This window comes from Orbicella faveolata, unplaced genomic scaffold (genome assembly GCF_042242905.1).
Source record: "Orbicella faveolata isolate gen_17 unplaced genomic scaffold, um_ofav_v1 contig_4, whole genome shotgun sequence".
Lineage (NCBI taxonomy): Eukaryota > Metazoa > Cnidaria > Anthozoa > Scleractinia > Merulinidae > Orbicella > Orbicella faveolata.
The window spans coordinates 10025381-10040584 of NW_028301569.1; the positions used below are offsets into that span (position 1 = coordinate 10025381).

Here is a 15204-nt window from a genome sequence, read left to right on the forward strand (position 1 = left end):
GCGTCACGGCTTAGCTTTCTAACCACAAGAAAGATTTTCATTCAAGCTCCATTAAGCTAAGTATGAGGTAGACTGCATTTGTTGAGTTTAATTTTTCCGGGGATGGCTCGGATTAATTTAGCTATAATTCTGAGAAGAACTATTTAAAAACTTTCAGGCAAGAAACCATAATAACGAGAACTTTCTGTTTATTTTTTCAACAAATAGCAATTTTACAAACTGTTGTTGAAGGTTACTATTTTGGGAAAAATTTTCTTCAAACAAAGGCTGCCTTTGTTTTCAGCGGAAATGGTATGTCTACATCAGCCAGTGATAAACAGAAGCATACAGTAGTCATGTGCTGTCATGACACAGTACTATACTTATAGAAGTCGCTTGATCTCATTAAATTCTTTGAAGGTTATCTGTCCATTTCAAGGTCAAATTTCCTTTTGTCCTTCTGATCAACTTGACTGCTCTTCTGTTCAGGCAGAAATGTTTCTGGTTCAATAAAACGGAGATCAAAGATCAGTAAATGACAACACAAAGTGTTTTTAATTGACAATTGTGCCATAAGGTTCCCTTTGCTTACCGTTCAGAGGTCACATTAATTGGTGAAGAAAAATGCCTCTCTTTGTTTGCAGCTAATTTTTCTCGAAATAGTATGTACTTCATATGATAGAAGAGCTTATCAACACCTTATTCGCAGACGTATCTGCTTCTATTTTTTATTCGACGTATTGTTCCTTCCTCTTCATTGGCCGAGAGCCAATCACATGATCTTCCTACAAATACTGATCTGCTCATGCGCTTTAACGCCTTGCTAAAAATATTCTCTTCATGGGTAGAAATGTCCACTACTGTGGAAAAATGGCAGCCTAGTTTTTTTGAAAAAAGGTGTCGACGAACGATTCGCAATTTCTACAAAACATTTACGTCATTATCGCAATACATTGTTATTTCGTCAACGCTGAACAAATCAATTAGTTGCCTCAGCCTTCGGCTTCGGGCAACATGAAATGATCTGCTTACCACTGACAAGTAACGATATTCTACTCCATCTAACTTTAATTGTTAATTGTTTTAGGAGAAATGATACAAAAAACCGCTCGAAAAGCAATACTTTATTTACCAGCCCAATTTGTTCATCAATATCTATATATGGTAGTGATTCTGAAGGTATCATGTGCTTTTTGCTTCACGACTTGGCATGACTTGGGGATTTTTTTCCAGGGATTTTGCTTTCGGTTATTATTTTTGGTTCGATTGTTTGATTTTTTTTTTCGGGGGAGGGGAAAGCGAGGCATACGCTGGGCATTGGAACCTAATCGTTTCGTTTACCAACTGATACAAAATTTCTTTTATTTTTCATGTTTCTTCCGACTTTTGACAGAAATATTTCACACGTGAACAAGAAACCACATAACCGTTCATCTGTTATCGGTAATCCAACACCCAGCGTGCCATTTGGCATGCTGTCTTGGCATGTAAAGGGGCTCCCCCATAGGTCCCATAGGCTACGTAGTTCCTGCTTGAATAGCCCGAAATTGGAGCAAGAAATTGCGCAGAAATTGGAGCAAGCGAGGGAAGGATTCCGACGGTCTTGTTTCCTCCTTATATTCTGATTCATTCGGTTCTTCTTTTCGAGTTTTCTCCTCTCCACAGATGGAGCCTTTGTAAAACCAAGCCTCTTGCTCATGACTGATGTACGTGCGGAAGACAGTTAAGCAATTAAACTTCTATTTCCACCTTTGTAGATGCAACGCTGCCAGGTCCACTGCCAGAGGTCGCGAGCAAATGTGGGCACGTCCACTGTTTGTGTCAGATGGTTTCATTCTCTAAACCACGATTTTTTTTTTTTTGTTTTTTGCTTTTAACCGTGATGTAGCGACAGCAGATGCTATTTTAGAAATTAAAGGTCTCGTTTAAGACTCTCTTCTCCATCATCTGAGATGTTAAATTCAGCACTAAGCGAGAGCGAGACTGTAACCTCTAACCCGCCAATTGTTTCCGTTGTATGAGAGGTATACAACGCATATGAGTAGGTGGTATACACTCTGTAAGATCTGCTCGTGGTTATAGGGAAGGCTGTGTGGAGGAGAAAACGTACCACAAATGTTGTTGGGCAAAAATTGAACTTTCGTCCCTCGGTATGGTTCGTAGATGCTGGTGTATTCAGTATATCTTAGGCGTTGCTTTTTCCACCTTAAATACTATTGGCTTGGCAATATAAATATTATTGGCGTGACCATTGTGACCGTTGGGTTGAGGCTCTTAGGCACAACCCAGAGGGACACATTGAAAACTTTCCCTCCCCTCTCCCTCCTCCGCAGGTGTAGTTCCATAAAGCTATACGGTAGGAGTTGGAAAAGTAGATTGCTGACACTTGCCTTATTTATTGAAGGGCGCAAATATTTCTGGATTGTACTGGTTACGAAATCATGCTTACACCAAAACAAACAATTTCTAGGGTTTGGGTTGAAAGCAAAATATCACGATATCTGCAAAGCTGGGAAGTCCATGCATTTGCCAGAAGACAGCCCCTGTCTGCAGTGGGGTAGATAAAAGGTCCAGGTCGATGGCATTGTTATTGCATTTCCTATGCTATTACTGCCTCTAACCTAATGCTATCATCTAGACACAGTTTCAGGCGCGGTTTCGGCGATGCCGGACATGTTACCACAGAAGTTGAGCTTCCCGTTATTTATTCCGTCTTGGAATAACGATGTTAAATTAAGTTAAACTGAAGCAAGGAAAATATCACCGGCCTGAGAGCAACGAAAATTGTCGAAGAGACTCATTGGGTGATGCTGTTTTCCCCAGAGTATCTCCTCCACTTCCCTTTGTGGTCGTAACGCATAATGTGTAGGAGGGCGATTGCGACACAAGGGCATACATTGAAATTTCTTTTCGGAAAAGTCGTCACTGGCCTAGCTTTGATTCTAACCACAAAGATTTTCATTCAAGCTCTATCAAGCTACGTATGAGGTAGACTGCATTTGTCGAGTTTAATTTGTCCAGGGATGGCTCGGATTAATTTAGCTATCATTCTGAGAAGAACTATTTACAAACTTTAAGGCAAGAAACCATAATAACGAGAACTTTCTATTGTTTATTTTTTCAACAAATAGCAATTTTACAAACTGTTGTTGAGGGTTACTATTTTGGGAAAAATTTTCTTCAAACAAAGGTTGCCTTTGTTTTCAGCGGAAATGGTATGTCTGCATCAGCCAGTGATAAACAGAAGCATAAGGTAGTCATGTGCCGTCATGACACAGTACGAATTCGCTTGATCTCATTAAAATAATTGGAAATGTTATCTGCGCATTTCAAGGACAAATTTCCTGTTGTCCGGTCTGGTAAGGTAGACTGCTTTGCTGTTCAAGTAGAAACGTGTCTGGTGCAATAAAGGAAGTCAAAGATCAGTAAATGACAACACAAAAATGTTTTTATTTGACAATTGTGCAATGAGGTTCCCTTCGCTTCCCCTTCAGAGGTCACATTAATTTGCGAAGAAAAATGCCGCTCTTTGTTTGCTACTTATTTTTCTCGAAATAGTAGGTACTCCATATGATAGCAGTGCTTATCAACACCTTATTCGCAGACGTATCTGCTTTTTTTTTATTCCGCGCATTGTTCCTTCCCCTTCATTGGCCGAAAGCCAATCACATGATCTTCCTATAAATAAACTGATCTGCTCATGCGCTTTAACGTCTTGCTAAAAATATTTTTCTTCATGGGGTAGATATGCCCCGGGAGATATGCCCACTAAGCCACTGTGGAAAAATTCAAAGCTTTCGACGAAGGATTGGCAATTCTACAAAACAATTACCTCGTTATCGGAAAACGTCGCTATTCGTTAGTGCTAAACAACTATATCAATTAGTTGCCTCAGCCTTCGGCTTCCGGCAACATGAAATGATTGGCAATTTCTACAAAACAATTACCTCGTTATTGCAAAACGTCGCGATTCGTTAGTGCTAAACAAATTTATCAATTAGTTGCCTCAGCCTTCAGCTTCGGGTAACATGAAATGATCTGCTTAACACTGACAAATAATGATATTCTACTCAGCCTAATCCATTATTGTTAATTCATTGTTTTCGGGGAATGATACAAAAATCCGCTTGAAAAGCAATATTTTATTTACCAGCTTACTTTCTTTGTTCATCGATCAGTCTATATATAGTAGTGATACTGAAGGTATCATGTGCTTTTTGCTTCACGACTTAGCACGACTTGGGGTTTTATCCCGGGATTTTGCTTTCAGTTTTTATTTTCGGTTCGATTATTTGCTTTTTTTTTGGAAGCGAGGCGTACAAGGGGCATTGCCGGGAACCCAATCGTTTCGTTTTCCGACTTATGCAAAATTTCTTTTATTTTTCATGTTTCTTCCGACGTTTGACAGAAATATTTCACACGGGAAAAGAAACCAAGTAACTGTTCATCTGTTATCGCTGATCCAACGCCTAGCATGCCATTTGGCTTGTAACACTGTTTTGGCAAGTTAAGGGGCTCCCCCATTGCACTACATAGCTACTGGTTCAATAACCTGTTCGTGGGAAAACTGCTTAGAAATGGGAACAACAGAGGGAAGGATGGCAAGGGTCTTGTTTTCTTGATTCGTTCGGCTCTTCTTTTCGAGTTTTTCCCTCTTCGCTGAGCGTAAAATTGTAAAACCAAGTTTAATACTTGTTCATGACTGATGTGCGTGCGCAAGACAAACGAGCAATTAAACTTTATATGTTTTCTTTGAAGATGAAATTATGCCAAATGTCTATCAAATGTGAAAATGTGCATCATTAGTGTCACCTGATTTCGTTCTTTAAGTCACGACTTTTCCCAGCATGGACTTTAACCGTTTAGCGATAGCAGATGTTATTCTATGAAATTTAAGACTCTGCCTTTGATGCTTTTAGAATTCACCTCTTCTCCTGAGACTTATTAATGTCAAATACGCAAATAGTTTCCGGTATAAAAGAATACACGCTGTAAAATCGCTGTTTATGACATAGTGATGGCTGTATCTGGACGAAAAGGTGGCAGAAAGCATGGTTGTGTAAAAACTAACCTTTCTTTCCTCAATATCATGGCTGGCAGATGCTAGTCTATACAATATCATACATATCATATTTATTTAGTTTTACCGCGTAAATATTGGTCACACAATCTTGAAGAGTTGGGTGAATTACAGAGTTTGGGACACTGGGACACAAGGAAGCACAATTGAGAACCTCTGCCTTGCTTGCACAAGTCTCAATTGTTCCATAGCTATAGCTGCTGTTAGAGGAAAAGGTCATTGACACTACCTATATATTCTTTTATTATTGTGGTGAGCGGATTTTTCCGGATTGTAAAGCTTATAAAAATTATCTGACTAAACCTTCAATGACCTTCAGTAAGGGCATTGATAACCACGGACAACTCTTCATTACCAAACCTTTGTTGTTTCATCCGATTCTGTGTCTGTTGTGTTCTTAAGCTGCAATAAAACCTGGGGGGCCTACGCTCTGAAACTGAAAGCAAAATATTGCAACATTTACTAAGCTCTAGGCCAGTACCTAAAAAAACGTTTCGTTTCTTAGCCAAAAATTTCAACTCGACTCAACGAGCTGCTAGATTCTTATTGAAACCATACACAGCGCCCATGTTATACCAATTGAAATAAGGCTCATTATTTTGTACACGAATACGCTCAAATCCACTTTGGCGCCAATTTAAGGAGACATGACATCACACAACCGTAAATCTACTATCATACGTAGTTAAGGCCTCTTACGTCTTGATGCAGGCATAACTATGGCAAATATGGATCTTAAACGAGGATAACATGCACGATGAAACTATAACAAGGAAAATAGTCTGACAGACTGTGGAAGATTTCTTTGCTAGACGTAAAGCATAAGACGTAAGCGGGTAATTGGGACGGAAGGTCACGCGATATGAAAGATAGATGCACAAGTGCTCCTTGAGATAAAAACTCGATTTTGCTGTACAAAATCGCTTTGGACGTTAGAGTCTCTTGATTAAACTTGAGTTCTATTACAGCTAAATCGACCAAGCCTGAGGTGGACAATTTGACGGAGTTCTTCAAGCCGAAGACTCTTAAAAACCGAACAGCAGTTCTAGGAAAGGCTATTTTCACTTCAATTACATCATACGAACACGTCATATTTCCCGGAACAAGATCAGGTTCCTCTCTTCACTTAACAACACAAATAAACTCATAACAGTTGCTGAAAACCGGAATTGTTGTCGGTTTCTATTTCGGGGAAAACTCCCTGGGCAAACAAAGGAGGGTTTTGTTTTCAATGAACGGGTGATGTCCCAATGACCACTAATAACCCAAACAGAGGCATAAGCTTGTCATGTGCGGCTATCATATGACATACCATACATATATACCTGTTGAATTCGTTTAACCTCATTTCAATTTAAAAATTTTCGGAAAGGATATCTGCGCATTTGAAGGACGAATTTCCCGTTGGTCCTCTCTAGCTACAAAATACTTCTAAGCAGTTTCCACTGAGAAAGGCCGTTTGTCTTTGAGGAAGTTCACAAGTGAAGGGGAGAGTTCTTGATATATTTTTGCGTGTTTGAAAGTGCTCCGAGAGAAATGAAGGGCGCCAACGGGCAGATCTTACGGGCTGGCTACTTGTTGAAGCAAAGCCGAGACGTTCTGAAGCAATGGCATCGCCGTTATTTTGTCCTGAGCAAAGAATGCTTGTGCTACTATCACACAGAGGAGGAATCGATGGAAAACGCGCCTAAAGAAGTCATATTCTTCAATGATATGTCGTTGTATATAGACGAGTTACCGGACAAGCAAACTAAGTACTGCCTAAGGATCGTTAAACACTCACTATCACCCAAGATCACAGATCGGACATTTTTATTGTGTTGCTCTTCCCAGGAAGAGAGAAATGACTGGTTGACGCAGATTCTACACGCAAAAGCGCTCGCTTTAGTCGTCGATCCAACAGCTTGGGTGGAAGGCAAGCGTCCGGAGAAATTAACAGAAGACGCGGACTTTGAGTTTCAGTCTAGCTGCGGTCAGACTAGCGTCCGGTTCACTTCCGCGAAAGAGGTTTTACAGAAATGCCGACGGAAACTTTCGATAGGCACGCGGGCTTTTCCAATTAGCCTAGTTCCCGCTCACGTGGACATGAACAGAAGTCCGAAGTCCTTAACCCTGAGTCGGGAATTGAGGAATGTGATAATGGTGTCTTAAAATGACATTAACAATGGTCTCGTAGAGGTGGCTTCAACAATCCACGTGATGACATAAAAGCACTCAAACATTTGAGGAGAATCTTGAACATCTGAACTTAAAAAGCAAGAATTCAAAGACGAACTTATGAAATAAGCAGTTTATTTGTGGTAGTAGCAGTGTATTTTCACTAACTTTAAAACTCCTTCGTGAGGAAAGCTTATATTCAAATATTCCTGCTCGAGTCTTCTGCTTCTTTAAACAGTTCTCGCATTTAGAAGTAGCTCCAACTTTTTATGCTTTAGGGCAGAAGATGCCTCGTAGTTAATAAAGGAGTGCGCTTGTAAATTGGCCAGATTGAAGAGACAAACCTTAGAGAACTGAAAAATACATCCCTGCGAGTTGTATTTAATGCTTATAGCGATGGTGCATAGCCGCCTTAAACTTGTATTTAATGTTTATAGCATTCTGCATAGCCCCCTTAAAATGCTTTATACATCTGGACTTAAATGTACGCATATTTTATTCGCGTTTTCAAAGCAGTGTAACTAGACCTTTCCTTGTTATCTATTTGTATAGGTTTATTTTGATATTACATAGTTTTATCTATTTATTTTTTTAATCTTAAATTACAGTATCTAAAATATGCACGTATGTTTTAAGATTAAATAATGTTATTTAGTCTATTTCATGTTAAGTTATTTCCCACAGTTAGCTTTGTCCAAGATAAATAAATCTGAAACTAATTATAGATCACCCATATTCATTTCTGAGTACTCATCGTAACGTAAATTTGTTCACAGCAGTAATGTTATGAACTATTTCTAACAGACAAAGATGGCAGACTTCCACTGCTCCACACTAATTAAATTCGTGAAAAATAACTAAGCCGAAGTAGAGCAGAACTGTACAATAGTCTTTCTAAAACACTCCAGCAGTGTCCTGTCAACTGTAGCACCCTTCTCTACTTCAAAATACTTCTAAAGACTCCCTGTGAGGGGTACTTCCTGAAATGTTGGGTGGGGGTGTGCGGCCCACTTCCCAACACCCTTACCCTATTCATGAGCAAAATCTACGATTTTTGCTAACCCTATTTATGACCGTTGCGGCTGGCACAGTTGCCCTAAACATAAGTTATGAAGTGCTTTTTCTAAGAAACAGACCCAATTCAAGACTAAAGTGCTAAAACCATACTCTATTTAAGACCAAAATGGCCAAAATCGAGACCCTATTTATGACCAAAACTGCTGAAAAACCATACCCTTTGGGGCCACACATACCTATAGAGCCCATACAAGGGAGTACCCCCCTCCCCCCGGGAAAGACTCACACGTTGTTCATGCCTATTTTATGGTACTTGTTTCTTGAATGTCGTTTACTTTCATGTCTGAAAGCAACTGTTTTTATGTTATTATACTTGATATTTGCAAGGTTTTATTTATAACTATTATATTTGTTTAAGTATCATAAGTATAATAACTGTAGCCTCCATACATTAATCCAAGAGAATATGTTTCGATTTACGTTATCAGTGGCGGATCTAGGGGAGGGAGGCCCGGTAGGCCCTCCCCCCCTCCCCCCCCCCCCCCCCCTTCATTTGGGGTAAAAACAAAAAGAAGAAATTACCCCCTTAGCTCAAGGTCTGGATCCGCCCTGGTTATCAATGAGTTGAAATAAAATTCACGTGTAGAGAATAATGTCAAGGTTATGTTATGTCATCCATTATCGAATAACAGCAGCAGCAGGTATAAATATTTGTCCTTCTTTGGAGTTAAAAATTCTTTTAGAGCCTAAGGGTGTTTATATGTGTAGTTAATTGTGATTCCTTTTAAGGTGTTTGACGCAACCAGCTTTTACGAGAAGAAGCGCAGCAACGCACCAAAAATCTTTGATACATTCGCACATTCTGATTTAGGGATTTATTTAGGGCCACACCACAGACGTTTTTCTTCCATCAAGATCAATCCTGGAGCAGTTCCTAACTTTTAATAGACTACCCCAACCTTGTAGAGTTCGTTTCAAGTTCCATTCAGTTTCTGGGTATAGCTTGTGAAGACGACAGATTAGTGGGCTAAAAGACTATTGTCTATGTATCGTCAATTTGCTGTTGTTGTTGTTGTTGTTGTTTATGACTTTTATGGCTGCTTGGCTTAGAAAAGATAGGGCTAGGTTGAACTAACTAAGTGAGCACTAAGAAGATCTAAGAACTGCCCAAGGGGCTTCTATCAGGCATGGTTAAAGGAGCGTGCTCACATGCAGTAATTTTTGAACATCGTGTCGACAGAAACGACAGTCTGGAGAATTTAATTCGATTAAAAATATAGTTAGCTATTACACGATTCACGTGCGTGTGCATTTGACATTTCCACGTTATGTAATATCTGTTGAGACTTCTTTGTTATGTAATCTGACTTTATCTATATCAATAACAGTTGGAATCGGAGAGCTTCAGTACCTTTGGGGTTAATATTTGTTAGTTTTGTCTATCACCTGTAGTTAATTGCCGCACTTTTCAGCATGTTCATGTTCTAAGTGGACATTATGCAGAGAGCTACAATTTGGCCCTGTTTCTCTCTCCTAATTCTTGTCCGTTCGCAGTTAAACCTTTTCAGTACCTCTAAAGCCTCTAAGGCCACATCCATGCATAAGATTCAGTGATATCTTTCAAGCAGGGGTTCTCTTTGAAATTCCCAATGTAAGCATCCTGGTTGGTTTTTTACACTAGTAACCCTATACCACAGCTGTAATGTTATGAACTATTTCTAACAGACAAAGATGGCAGACTTCCACTGCTCCACACTAATTAAATTCGTGAAAAATAACTAAGCCGAAGCAGAGCAGAACTGTAAAATAGTCTTTCTAGAACACTCCAGCAGTTTCCTGTCAGCTGTAGCACTGTAGCTGTAGTTCATACTATCTGACGTAAACTGCATTCTGATATTTCACTCTGTTCATCAGTGCTATAGATACAACAAATCAGATGGTTAAATGGCTATTCACTTGCATTACTCAGATGTATCTCGCCTACTTTTCTGTGTGTATTACGCAGCCGGACATGTTATAAACTGTATAAAGTGAAGTGTGAGGTTACGATATAGGAAACTAGAAAGTTTTTACTTGGTCAATGTATTGCGTAATACTAGGAAAATAAGTGACTAGCGTCTGTGTCCAAGGTGAGGACCCAGAACAACTGACACTTTAATTTCACTTCCGCCACTCATATTTGTTTTTGCAGAATCGCACCTGGACATTTATTGCTGTTTTAACTATTCAGGAAGGATTTTGCAAGACGGGAGATCATCTTCGATGTGGCACTTCGAAATTATTTTTAAAAAAAACGCACAAAAAAGTTGGATGAAGGCTTGAAGCTGCAATGCTTTTGGTAGTTAGATGTTATAATGGCCGAAATGAAGAACATATCAAATTCAACCGCAGGCGATTCGCTTCCTCCGTCAGCAATTATAATCTGCGCCAGTCTTGTAGTTTTGTCATTTTATCATTTTGGCGAATAACTTTACTGTTATTTGGCTGATTTTTCGAAGAGTTTCTCTACGGACACGAACAAACTTCAGTTTATGTAGTCTTGCCGCCAGCGATCTCATGGCAGGCCTGATGGCCTTACCACTGACAATCGCTTGCAGAGTTTGTGTTATTCCAGAACTGTGTTTGGCTATGGACTTGTGTCAGAGGTTTTTAGCAATATCAACGATTATACACCTCCTGGTTATCACCACCGAGCGGTATATCATGATTGTTTACCCAATGGTGTACCCTAGAATTGTGACAAAACCTCGTGTTTTGACTCCGCTAGTGTATACGTGGTTTATCTCCCTGTTCGTCTCGCTGACACAGCTTTCCTGGTATGCCCCCGAATGGAGGAAAGTCCCGTCGCTACCGAACGAGGATTTAATCTACGATATTTTCTGTGTGGCGATAATCGTGTTCCTTCCTCTGATATTCATGATATACGCCCATATTCACATTCTGGTTGTTGCTAGGCAACAGGTTCTCGCCATCAAGCGACAGACCTTCCACTTATGGACAGCCAAGCAGAAAACAGAAAAGAAAAACGCGCAATTGATTTACGTGGCCATGCTTGGTGTTTTCATCGCGGGGTGAATACCGTATTTCCTGCTCGCAATTGAAACCGAGTCAAACTACACCTTTTTGTTTTTCTATCATGGCTGCGTGAGATGTGGTTGCTTTTTAAGTTTTCCACGAGCCTTTTTAATCCGCTACTTAACACCTACTTTAAGAGTGATTTTAAAGGAGGGGGGGGGGGGGGGGGGGGTGTTGTTGTTATTTCGCAGATGGAAGATTGGTTGCTGTAGACTTCTAGTTCAACACACCAAAACACCAAATAGGCTTAGTGTCTACTCAACTCGAACAAGATTTTCGATGGATAGGAAAGAAGACGATCAAATAATCGAGTTAATCACTGTTGTATAAATTACGAGTGTTGTCAACGTTAAGTCTATCAAAGATAGCCCTGACTTATCGAATGCCAGGACAACAAAAAAGCGAGAGATCCAATCAGAACACAAGCCAACTCATCCTAGCGTCACAAAGCGCGGAATACGTCACTTGAATTAATTACGATAGCTTTGAACCTGAGGCCCCGTCCACACTGCGCCGGAGAAATTTGAAAACGGAGGTTTCATTCTATCGACCTGGAAACGCGTCAAATGTTTTCTGTCCACACTACGCTTAAGAAATTTAAAAACGCAATAATCATTGGTCATTTTGGGCAGGAAAATCCCATGATTGTCGTGATGTGATCGTTTTCGAAAAGCTTTGTTTTCCACACTAAAACGCAAAGTCGACGTTTTAAATTCCTCCACTTTGAAGAGCGTTTTCGAAAATCTGCACTTTCTTGACGGATCAGTGTGAACGGTAGGCCTAACCGTATAAGTAATTAAATTTCTCCGACGTAGTGTGGAAGGAGCCTGACTGGTTGAAAAAGTGAGGATATTTACATTTGGAAAATGGTATAGTCAATGGAAAAATATAGGAATGACACATACAGCAAAGCCATTTATTTTCATTGTTTTTGGTTTTGTTTTTGTTTCTTTTTTTACCTCAAAATAGCATCACTACCGTAACTTTGTTTTAATTGTAAATTGTAAAATAGCTGTGCTAAAAGATTAAACAAACCCATTCTTGTATAAATGCTAACCAACTGTTGTGCCGTCACACCTACTTATTAGTCTTGCGAACACTTGTTGGACCCTTAGAAGTTTTTCATATTAAACTTATGCTTGTAACATCTGCCTCTACAGATTTTCGTGACATGTCACGTAGTCCGGGGTCAGTCAAAATACGCTAATTTTCGAACATTTTCTCTTTCGTGCATTTCATTTGAATCGCTATTTTTCTTACCTTCAGTTTATAAAACTAACATATATAAGCTTTCTATACCACTGCATTTGAACGCGATCATTAACATATTTCGTTCGGAATTTTTACACTTTTGGCTAGCGATCCAGACATCTTACAGAGACGTTCACTCGCATCCGTAGAGTCTGGGGCTAGAACTCTAAGGCGCATGCACTAAACTTAGTTTAAGTTCTATCACTGATTCTCACTGTATGAAACCATTTGAACAGGGTACGTGTACATGACAGAGCCAATCTAAAACAAACAATTCCAAGCATTCTATTTTTTCATGCAAGGGTAGTTTGCACATCGATTTTCATACTAGCTCTGATGAAGATGGCAGCCAACCTCGTTTAGAGTGTCCCTTAACCTGATCGAGCCGCAAGCGAGCGTCACACATACATATAACCTTTACTTAAACACGACTAGATATCAACGCTTTCAGCTTGCGGGGTTGTGCACCAACTAAAAAAACTAAACGATCACAAAAGTTCAATATTATACAATAAAACGGATAGTACATTAAACTAAAAGTTTTACAACGTTTGTCGAGGTTAAAAATATTTAAAATGTAATTGGTCGTATGCGGATTTAACACGTTAAAATTAAAGTCCTTTTAGCCCTTTAGAGATGAAGGTTCTATCAACCTTTGGAGAAGTATCCTCGTTCGCCCACAGAAGCAAATATCTCTCCCACTACCTCTCGGTGGCGGAAAGAGGAGAGACCCTGGGCACAAGGCCTTTGTGTTACGTCATTACCAGGAAAACCACGTGGGCTAAGTCGCCTTCAGATGGCGCCTTTCTTCAATGGGCTTGATAATCGGCGGAATTTGACGAAATCCCTTCTCGCTAATTTAAGTCACAGTTTTCGGCAGCCTGCAAAGTCCGGGATTTTTGTTGGAATTCTATCCTGCAACCATTTTCTGAACATGGAAGCAAAGGATAAAGTTATCGTCAGGTAATGATTTTAAAGCGTGATTTTATAAATTAGTTTAGTATTCATCAAGAAAATATAAATTCTCACCTCGAGTACATTCTTTCGCCTAAATATGCAAGATCCTGAAACAGATTAATTCGACAAATTAAATGTGACTGAAATTTTAGTTAAGTAGCAAATCTCGTTTAAAAGCTAATAGCTAGAAGACTCTTTTAGAGATGGTAGTTAATTCCCCGAGGCCTCACCGAAGAAAGCGTTTGTTTCTCGTAATATAGCCACGCAAAGGGTATTTCAGATATCAATACTTGTTGTGTAGTGTATCACAGAGGACACCTTGTGTACTATACATGACAATAATTAAGGTCATTCCCCAGTATTGTATTGCACATCCCTACTGCGCATAATTTCACGCGTGATTAGCGCGCGCGCATTAAAAAAATGGCGGCTTTCTCTCTACAGCTGGACCTCGCCATAGAGGTAAATCGTCATTTTCGCGCAAACGAGTATGGTGACCTATAATTTTTTTTCTGTTGCTTTGAATTGAGTAATAAATTTCTCTGTGTAAAATAAATATGGGCCAATTCTCAGTGTCGAACAAAAAGCAATCGTCGGAAACGTGAATTTAGCAAGCAATCGTAACTACAATCATGGTGCTATTATAAGGATTTATATGGGTATGAACAAGGTACTTTTGCTCCTAAACGAACATGGGAACCCCTCATTTTTATTTCAAAATTTAAGTTCCTATGATATAAACAATCGATAGGCAAAGTTTCACAAAAATCTCAGTGCAGGTTTTATTTCAGCGGAATGACCTTAAGCCACCGTTCTGCATACCCACCTCGTTAGGCTCCAGTTCCTCGTCTTCCTTTCGGAGATCTCGAATTCCAATGAACCTTCTGTTGGTGCATACGCAAGCACTCTTTGAATTTACCACATCTCTGAGAGTCACTCGCGGAGCACGTGATTTGCACGTGCTAGCCCAGGAAGTCGCATGTAAAGTTGGTCCTTGTGGATGTCCACTGCTCATGTGCAGAGAATATTTGTGATGTGATATACTTGGCTCGGTATGAAAGCGTTCAAGGTTTGCTTCAGAGTGTTTCACTAGTGGAGGAGGGCATGTTCGAACGCGTCGTTGTGGTTTCGCTACTCCGCACATAAATGTTGGCGAAGAAGGAGGGGCCACTGTCTGGAAAATGACGCCTGTTGGAGGTGGATTGCCTGAAACAAAAACAAAAAAACAAAAAACAAAAAAAGGGGAAAAAAGCCTAGTCTAAGGGCTAATAGGGTTTAAGGATTGCTTAGAACTAGTCAAAATTTGAAATGTCAGCTGAGAAATAAAGGCGTTTTCAATGGATCTGAAACCTCTTAAATTTACTAATAGCTCAGAGATTGTACGTGGACTGAAACTTAACTGAAAGCTGATATTCTCAGAATATAGTATACCCATGGCCATTCGGACCAGCTCCTTAATTAGTAATCAGATGCCAGAAAATTGAACATTTGTAGCGTTTTATGTGGATACTAGCTTTGGGTTAACTGCTGTGAGACACTGATTAGCCTCCTAGACGTAGAACCTGGCACTTCTGTAAGGTGAAAAGTTCCGCCCAAATATTCTATGACAACCATTTGCTTCTGCTAACATTATAAAACGTATACTATGCTAGAAGCAGCATTTTAAAAGTGTTCAAAATGACTGATAA

At 39.7% G+C, this 15204-nt stretch overlaps 2 protein-coding genes and 1 pseudogene across 3 annotated transcripts; 2 read left to right on the forward strand and 1 right to left on the reverse strand.

Annotated features, from left to right (window-relative positions):
* The first annotated feature begins 6294 nt into the window (after positions 1-6294).
* LOC110046316 (switch-associated protein 70-like) lies at positions 6295-7940 on the forward strand. The gene has a single exon (XM_020752016.2). It carries the CDS (start codon positions 6596-6598, stop codon positions 7208-7210), a length of 615 nt encoding a protein of 204 aa, XP_020607675.2. The 5' UTR covers positions 6295-6595; the 3' UTR covers positions 7211-7940.
* A 1957-nt stretch (positions 7941-9897) lies between these two features.
* LOC149101386 (histamine H2 receptor-like) lies at positions 9898-12453 on the forward strand (annotated as a pseudogene). Its single transcript, XR_016203002.1, has 2 exons — positions 9898-10340; positions 10425-12453. The product of XR_016203002.1 is annotated as a histamine H2 receptor-like (transcript).
* On the reverse strand, positions 12284-14772 carry LOC149101387 (uncharacterized). The gene is made up of 3 exons (XM_089275859.1): positions 14343-14772; positions 13589-13623; positions 12284-13487 (listed from the first exon to the last, which is right to left on the reverse strand). Exons 1-3 carry the CDS (start codon positions 14658-14660, stop codon positions 13424-13426), a joined length of 417 nt encoding a protein of 138 aa, XP_089131985.1. The 5' UTR covers positions 14661-14772; the 3' UTR covers positions 12284-13423.
* Positions 14773-15204: the final 432 nt, after the last annotated feature.

Bases quoted from the DNA above. Each gene is read 5' to 3' on its own strand.
- LOC110046316 (XM_020752016.2), top strand. From the start codon at position 6,596: ATGAAGGGCGCCAACGGGCAGATCTTACGGGCTGGCTACTTGTTGAAG.
- LOC149101387 (XM_089275859.1), bottom strand. From the start codon at position 14,660: ATGTGCGGAGTAGCGAAACCACAACGACGCGTTCGAACATGCCCTCCT. The intron at 13,624-14,342 runs GTGGGTATGCAG...AATCTGTTTCAG, and splicing joins AGGAACTGGAGCCTAACGAG to GATCTTGCATATTTAGGCGA. The intron at 13,488-13,588 runs GTGAGAATTTAT...TTCCATGTTCAG, and splicing joins GGCGAAAGAATGTACTCGAG to AAAATGGTTGCAGGATAGAA.